General features: G+C 39.9%; 1 protein-coding gene across 1 annotated transcript; it reads right to left on the reverse strand.

Annotated features, from left to right (window-relative positions):
• Nucleotides 1–2,184: 2,184 nt before the first annotated feature.
• nsun3 (NOP2/Sun RNA methyltransferase 3) lies at nucleotides 2,185–7,522 on the reverse strand. Its single transcript, XM_034882206.1, has 6 exons — nucleotides 7,171–7,522; nucleotides 5,547–5,650; nucleotides 4,982–5,460; nucleotides 4,412–4,566; nucleotides 3,729–3,850; nucleotides 2,185–2,943 (listed from the first exon to the last, which is right to left on the reverse strand). Exons 1-6 carry the CDS (start codon nucleotides 7,327–7,329, stop codon nucleotides 2,607–2,609), a joined length of 1,356 nt encoding a protein of 451 aa, XP_034738097.1. The 5' UTR covers nucleotides 7,330–7,522; the 3' UTR covers nucleotides 2,185–2,606.
• Nucleotides 7,523–8,177: the final 655 nt, after the last annotated feature.

Consider the following 8,177-nt stretch of genomic DNA (forward strand, 5'->3'; position numbering starts at 1 on the left):
TTGTCAAATAAAGTAATTGACAACATTTCTGTGTTTTGCACATCGACAAACAAGTGAACGTAACATCTATAAGTATTCCTTCTTTGCAGACTTTTTTCCCTCAGAGATTAGCAGTGTGACAATCAATCAAGAGGAGCTATCCTGGTCTCTCTCTTCCACTAATGGAATATTGACAAATGATGACGTTTGAAATGAGTGATGGATACCCCAAAAGGTACTAAATCTATAGACCCACTTGTTAACTGTCTGGCACATTCAGTGTCAAACGCTTTAAGTCAAACATTTGTCACAAGTGGGAAAATATCCGATTGACAGTGTGATTTTTGTGGGCTGAATCTGATTGGATTTTAGCGACACAAATAATGAATAAGCATTCAAGCCATAAGTCAGTGACGTTCTTTACAGCATCCTGTATATGACAATCAGAATGTGCATAATATTGTTTCCACACATTTTACTAACCTTTTCATTGCTTGATGCTTAGCAGCTAGAGTACAATGGGTTTGAGAGCTGAAAACAGCTGCTAGCAGTTGGAAACGGGGTTAAAGAGAGCAGTGAGATGGAGCCATTCAGTACATTTACAGGCTGTGAGTGGAGCTTTAAAGCCTACACATACTGCCAAATGGCTTCCAGTATGACTACATATATAGCTGCCTAATACCTGTTCTCCTGATGCATTTTCTCACTGAGTACACCCCTAAAATAGTAATGTACATACAAAATAAACACAGAGTGACGAAGCTAAATGTTACCAGATTAGCCTGTTTAGCTATAGTGTCCTCTGGCATTTAGCATCCAATGCTCCAGATCTTTCTCATTCTATATACTGTTTTACAATTCCAACCTCTATTTCCTCCTCTTCTACCCTTTATTGTCAATGACTAGGGTTTTAATGATTACATCTGGCGGTGCCACAAATTAATTCCTGCCTCTCTGGCAAAAAGCTGTTCCCCACCTGATTATGCAAAGCAGGCCTACATTCTCTCCCTTTGAAGTGGAGGAAAAGCTGCTCAGAGATTCTCCCCTTGGGGAAACACTGCAATGTGAGGAACATCAACAAGCCAGAGTTCACACAAAGGTCAGCCCCATGGTTAACCTCAATGAAGCCCCACTTCATCTCCACGTCTCGCTACTTTTAGGTTGTTGATTGTGGGGGTGGTGCGATGCTCTCATATCAGAGACTGACGCTACTTTTCAAAACCACGCAGAAATGCAGCAAAAGTGGGACAGCCAATAAAAAAAGCCATGTAAATGCACTCAATAATCCTTATGTGCATGGCCACGGAGCAGTCGCATGAAACCGGTGCAAGGCTCTTGTAGCACCTATTTCAGTGTTTCATTGGCCCACTCAGAATCACCAGCCCTATATACTTGCGAGTAAGAAATAAGGGTTTTCACACATAAGTGCCTTTGAAACAGCATACTTTGTCAGTCTGTTATGTTCAAAAGGATCAAAATATATGAATTATTGTGTGTTATTGTCTACAGTTACTTTGAAAACACCTTTCGGCTTCTGGTCTGAGCAATCACAGCCTGATGAAAAACTACAACCCTGCAATGAAATACTCTACTTTTCAGTCTACTTTTCACTTTAGTGTGACACATGAACAGTCCACCCGGGTAATGAGCCAGTGAAAGAGATGAATCTGCCATCTCAATCACCCTGAAGGGAGGTGTAATGATAGATGGAAGATTATTGCTAGTGAGACTTGAAGCATGTGTTAATTCTGAATATTACAATGTAGGAAGGGAATAGCAGGGATGAAGAAAGAGAAACTCAATTTTTATCATTACTGCTCTTCCTGGTTATTAAACTAATCTTTCAGACAGGAACCGTTTAGCCTCCTGTTGAGCATGTAATGTTGTTGTGTTGACATTTAAAAAAGTGTTATGACACTAAGATGTTAAAAAACAAAACACAGGACAATAAACGCATCAGTAATACGTTGTTCAGATATAAACTTTTAAATATTCAGTGGTGAATCAAATCAAGAGGTAATCATATTTTAATAAAAGCCACCTGATTTAGTTACTCAAGCCTTCAGGAGATGGATATTCTAAATTTGAGTTTCTGTGATGCCATTTCTCGTTCTCCAACTACCACTCACACCATAAGCTCTCACTCCTAATAGAATACACTGTGAATTCATTTTTAATATTAAACTCTTGCATCACAGTATATTACAGTCTTATAGTATTATCAATTTTATTATCCCATGTGGACACACTGTTATTAATGTGAAGCACTTAAAAAACATTTTCAGTCGATATCATTGAATTGTACATCTGCTGTGTCGGTAGTTTCTGTAGTTGCCGTAAACAATAAATCATAACAATAAATAAAAAAGGGGTGGGTTGCAGTGGGTAAAAATCACAATGAAAACTGCGATTATTGATTGTTTTTGCCATTTGGGAGCAGCAGAAAAAAAGTTTTGTTGACACAACACTGGTACACAAATGGGAATTAGTACGTTTGTCAGTTAGTTCGAGTGAGATAAGGGACTTTGCATCTTAACAGAACCCACAGGTGACAAATGTTGAACAAAGCAAATATGTCTGTTTAGCTACTTGCTTCCAAATATGTGTTCTGCACAGCAGGGTACACACTATTTCTTTCTTCTGATCCGAGACAAAAACATGGGTCCCCAGGTCTTGCCGGGCTGAGGAACCACTAAAATGCCAAGTCTGTGGCGATAAGAGGACAAAGTGCCATTCTCTGGCTGCAGGGATGGCTTGTGAGGTGTTTGTCCATGACCAGGGTGAGCAGGACTAAATGTAAAGTATTTTGCTAAAGGAATGGCAATCTCCTCCCACAGGTCTTCGGGATCAGCCTCTGGACAGTCACTCAGCACTGTCTCAACCACAGCACAGTTCTCAGAGCTGGACAGAGTGCAAGTTGAATAGACCACAGCGCCCCCTGGACGCACCGCTGACAGTGCAGACCTGTAGAGAATAGACGTAAATTGCACTTCATTACGGAACTTCCTCCATATTACACATTAGACATTGTGTGGCTCCAGAGAGCTGTGTGAAATCTGACAAATTGCCTCATGTGATTGACACTTGGTTTGGCGTTGATTGGGTCTGAGGACTACAAGTTTGAATATGGGGGAAAAGCTTTGGGGGTGTGGAGATAGAAAAAAGTAAGCCCCCGGTCCTCAGCTCTGCTTGAAGCATAACGCTGGCTAAACTGTCGAGTTGCATTGTTGGCGATGAAGACACCAGGTTTTGAAAAGAAAGGAAAATGTGTGTAACAAAAAAGACATTATCTCTGGTTCTTTACTCTTAACATTGAATACTCTAAATTATCACTTCACACAATTCAACAAAGCTGAATTATATTAAGTTGCATACACCTCCAACATACTGTATATGTCTGTTGAGTTTCACCTCCCTCAACACAGTAAAAGATACAAGTGCTTTCAGTAGCTTTGACATTCAAAAGTTAATGATCTAAAATGAAAGATGAAATTGCCATCCAACTTTATGTTATTTCACTTTATAGCACTACATTTGTAATTGTGATTGTGATCAATTTCTATATAGTATTTACATTGTTTACATGGGTGCAACTGTACAGTGCAGTGGAGGATTTTCTTTCTTACTTTCTTCAAACATTAATGGGTATGTCACATGTCCCGAGAAATAACTGAGTGATAAGGAAGATAGTAGAGTACCACAAGGGTTACACATAGCGAACCCTTTTCTATGTTGGCGATTGGACAAACCTAAGCAGTTGAGCCTGCAGCGCAGGAAGCCTGGCTCTTTCCTTCAGTCTTTGTTCCCCCTGCTGGCTGCTGCAGGAATACAACCAGCTCCTGTCGTTAGAACATGGAGCATCGACTAAAACCTGCAACAGAGAGAGCAGGAAATGTGAGTAGTTCAGAGTCTGAGTCAGAGTTCAAGAGTGTTCTGCAATGGCAGCGGGAGACAGGATCAAAGAAGAAAAGCAAAAATTAAAAAGTGATAAAATGTAAATAGGTAGTTAAGGTAATAGCAGTACATATTTTTCTGACATAAACTCTGATACTTTACACCTCAGCTGAAAATGTTGCAACAAATCTGTCCTATATAAATACAGCTTGAATCTGTGCAGTCTTTTTGTACGACTATACTGCCTTTCAGTCTTTGTTCCCACTGGGTCTCAACCCTTTTCATTCTGTGCTTTCCTTTTTTTCTATGTTTTGGTCCATTATCAGTCACTTTGAGTCCTTTGAAACCTCCCGGCCATGTGTCTGCCTCTTCTTGGTTCCTATTTTGAATAAACGGTTTTCTTCTCTTCCACTGGGCTTATTAGCTTATGTTCAAAGGCTCGCTGTTCTCATTCATTTCTAACCACGGCCTTGAAAAAAAAAAACTCAATTTGTTGGACACTGAAGAAGAAATCAATCACATGCTGTTATAAACAAACCTTGTCATATGTCCCTGCTTCACTTTGACCAAAAGACCGTCCATCCTGTGCAGACACAATCACTCTGTTGATTAGTGACTGAGGCAGAAAAGACTCCAGGGTTTTGGCCAGCCAGTCCTGTCTGTGAGGGTCTGGTTCATTACAGCAGAGAAGTGCTGGAACACAACACAGGGCAGCATTATGTGTTACCAGTATTCAATGCAAATAAGCTATGGACAGCAGCCAATAAACAACCTAGATTCAACTTCAGGAGCACGTCATTTGGTGTGCTATCAACAGCCCTTACTAATACAGTAAGTTATGATTTGGTGTTATTTCAATCTAATTAAGTATACCCATTGATACACAGTATAAGCTATATGAGTTGATAAAGAGTATTATAAGTACCAATATTTAAAATGTAACAAGTCAAATTATAACTCAATGTACAGTATAGACTCAGCCGCATTATATTAATCTTGTTTTATCTTCTACTGCATTGTACTAAATCCACTATCTTATACCTCTTTGCATGATAATAAATAAAATCTAATTGAAGTTTGCAGAGTCCTTTGAAAACACTTGTATTACCTGGGGTGGCACACTGTGTTATGGCTAAAGCTTTTCCCCCCGGGGCAGAGCAAAGATCCAACACCTTCTCCCCATCTCTGACTTGCAAAGCCAGGACTGGAAGCAGGGAGGCCGCATTCAGAAGGTAGTACTGCTTCAGCTGGCCAGGCCTGTGAGGCTGAGAGGGAAACCGCAGTGGATATGGATGGATGTAACATTGTAATGTAGGACAGGGCAAACTAAGAGAAGGCTCTGATTGAAGGTCTTGACAGAGCTCATACGAGCTGTTGTCAGGTTGGAGATGGGAGTCATTAGGAGGGTACTTGGGGATGTAGTCAGGTGGCAACAGAGAGCCTGCTTGGTATTTAGAATTTGACAGTGTTTGCGGCAGCAATGTGGAAAAGCCCTGTGATTGGAGAATCTGTGTGATGCCTGTCACAGTGGTGAAGCGGTTGAGCATGACCCCATACTGCCAAGAGTGAGTGTCCAGGAGCACTGCTCTGCAGGAGAAGAGCAATCCCGATAAAGCAAGAGTACAAACCGTGTCTGTCTGTATGCTGCAATATTCATTTCAAAGAAAACTTACCTCGCAGAAGGCCACAAGTCTCCAAGTTCCTGACTGTACTGCTGGTCAAAGCACTCCAGTACTTGCTGACATGAAGATCTTTCTTTTCTGTGCCTTTTTGTTACCTATTATAAACAGAATGTAGTGAAAACTTTATCTAAAACCACTGGAAGAGGAATTTGTACATTCTAGTTTAAAGTGGATTTCCGTATTAGGTTTAGAAACACAGGCTGAAAAAAAGACCCGGCTGTCTTTTGTCTTGTACCCTCGTTACTCCTGGTGGATGTTGAGTGCAAAAGCTGTCCTGTTAGAAATTACTACAGGTATATTTAATAAATATATAAAGTTTAAATGGCTAAACGTAACATGAGTGCTCCATAAACCATGCGAGAGGAACTGAACTGCTGCAACTGGGCCAAAAGAAAGGCAGTTGGCTATAGATTTCATTTAATAGAGTACTCCCTGTTCTTGTTTGTTCCATCTTTGGTTGTAAACGCTGGCTATAATAATCACAAGACAAAAAAAGTTGCGGCCCTACTTGGTCCTACTACACATTTGTTAGAATTGGGAACATGCGTCTACATATAGAGATGGCCAAAGGCATTAATTAACTACCTCAACTAACATGGTGGGTGTTGCTGCAGCAGCAGCTTGTTGTCTCTTTGGTGAAAAGTATCAAGAGCCCTGATGATTAACCTATCAGTACCATGATGCAGATAATTAAATGAACATTTGGGTTTTTTGACAAACAATTACAAAGCCAGATGCCATTACCTTTGTTGGTCTCAAATCTGTGATGTCATCAAGTATTTAGTCTTGAGCTGCTCCATAGACAATATATTGGAGAGTGATTTTATGAACCCACAGAAAGTTTGTTTTTTGTTGTTGTTGCCGAAAACATGAGCTTTATTCTATTGTTCTCAGTTCTGAAACAGAAAGTGTAGCCATATACTAAGAACATTCCCCAGGGTCCCTATAAAATCTTTCCCAATTCATTTTCTATGGAGTTCCACACTTTTGGCACTCTTATCTTTTTGGTTTGGGAGAGAGTTGTTTATGTGTCCGAATATATTTGGATATAAATACTGTAACATTACATCATACCTAATCATTACCCCATCTAGTGGGCAAATTTAGTTTTCTTCTTTTTCCTAGGGTTAGCCTGCCTTAACTTTTATATATATATATATATTTTTTTTTTATTTATTTACTTACTTCTTTTTTTTTAGGTAAGGTTATAATGTTTCCTGGATGGAAATGAACATCTTTTTTTGCATGATGCCGAATTGTTTAAACATTAGCTATATAACCTGTTTGTAAAATTTGCTAAAGAAAAAAAAAGTGGGAAAAAAAGTAAAAAGATGTTTTCCCCTAACGAACCTGTAACAAACACATTCGGCCAAACTTTCATGAACTGCCTAGCTAGCTACCAGGGTTTCATCAGCCTAGTATTCAAGTCAAAGATGCAGTCATGAATACTGTACTTTGTCTGATAAACAAAGAGCCTTCAAAACTAAACATTAGATTAGATTAGCTTCACGCCATAACCTTATGTAAAATGTGTATTTTGACAGTAGCCGTGACAGAAAGGGGCTGAAAGCCAGCTAACTGCTTTGGAAAGCTTCTCCGTGTACGTTGTGTTTACCTGGCTTCGGGGGGCTCCTGGCTCGTTCGGATGTAAAAACACATCGGGACCCGTGTGACAGTTAACCGACCACCACAGAGCTGTTGGCTTTGGATTTTTAAAGCAAATTCTCCTCCATGCACTGCAAGCCTGGTGTATTATGTACATATATTTAGACATTCGGATATGTAATTTACTTTGACACGTCCAATTACATTTAATATTACTGTAGCGTTTCTTTGGCACCCTGCCACAGACCGTTAATGAGAGCACCCTACACGGGCACACGTACGTTGGTAAAATCCGTCCTCCCGTCAACTCTGAACGTCTTTCTTTGGTTCCACCACAAACAGCTGGGTTTTTTTCTTCCCATGCGTCTTTTGATAGCGTAATAAAACATCACCCCTTCGTTGACAGTCCGTACATACATTGGATTCCCAAAGCAAAACTATTATATTTATATATACATACATACACACACATACACAATCTTTCATTACCCGTTATTCAGTATATTAAAATACATTGTGCATTATGTGTATTATGTGTATACATGTATTTTAATCCTTAGGGGGGGTCTGCCCAGGATAATACATTGTTTGCCCAGGTACGTTTAATGCATAGACTGTATACTATTATAGTCCCTGCCTTTCTGCTTCTTCTCTACGTCATAGACTAGCTAGGCGCAAGTTACCAAAAACATTTCACTGAAAGCAGGTTTAACCGCTATGCTATAAGGCAAACACTATTTGTATTTCATATTTTGCGTAGATAGCGGACATCTCTGAAACCAAAATACCGTTTTAAGTTACAACCTGTTGCTGGACAACAGATGACAGATTCGGTAAGTTTTTTTTTTTTTTTAGGTGTAGCTAGCTAGCTGATAAGTTAACGTTTTCTTCCACATTGCTGAGGTCAGAGGAGGGCTTGGCTAACGTTGCTGCAATTTTAGACTGCGGTCAAGCCAGCCGACACTCGGATCGCCGTGGTCAAATCAGCCGACACTCAATTTGTAGTACGCGATTTTA

This window comes from Etheostoma cragini, chromosome 1 (assembly GCF_013103735.1).
Source record: "Etheostoma cragini isolate CJK2018 chromosome 1, CSU_Ecrag_1.0, whole genome shotgun sequence".
Taxonomy (NCBI): Eukaryota; Metazoa; Chordata; class Actinopteri; order Perciformes; family Percidae; genus Etheostoma; species Etheostoma cragini.

What these genes read in the sequence shown, in the direction of transcription:
- nsun3 (XM_034882206.1), bottom strand. Translation starts at nt 7,329, where the DNA reads ATGTCTAAATATATGTACATAATACACCAGGCTTGCAGTGCATGGAGG. An exon ending in CAGGAGCCCCCCGAAGCCAG is followed by an intron (nt 5,651 to 7,170) that starts GTAAACACAACG and finishes TGTTTATAATAG; the next exon opens with GTAACAAAAAGGCACAGAAA. An exon ending in AACACAGTGTGCCACCCCAG is followed by an intron (nt 4,567 to 4,981) that starts GTAATACAAGTG and finishes GTTGTGTTCCAG; the next exon opens with CACTTCTCTGCTGTAATGAA.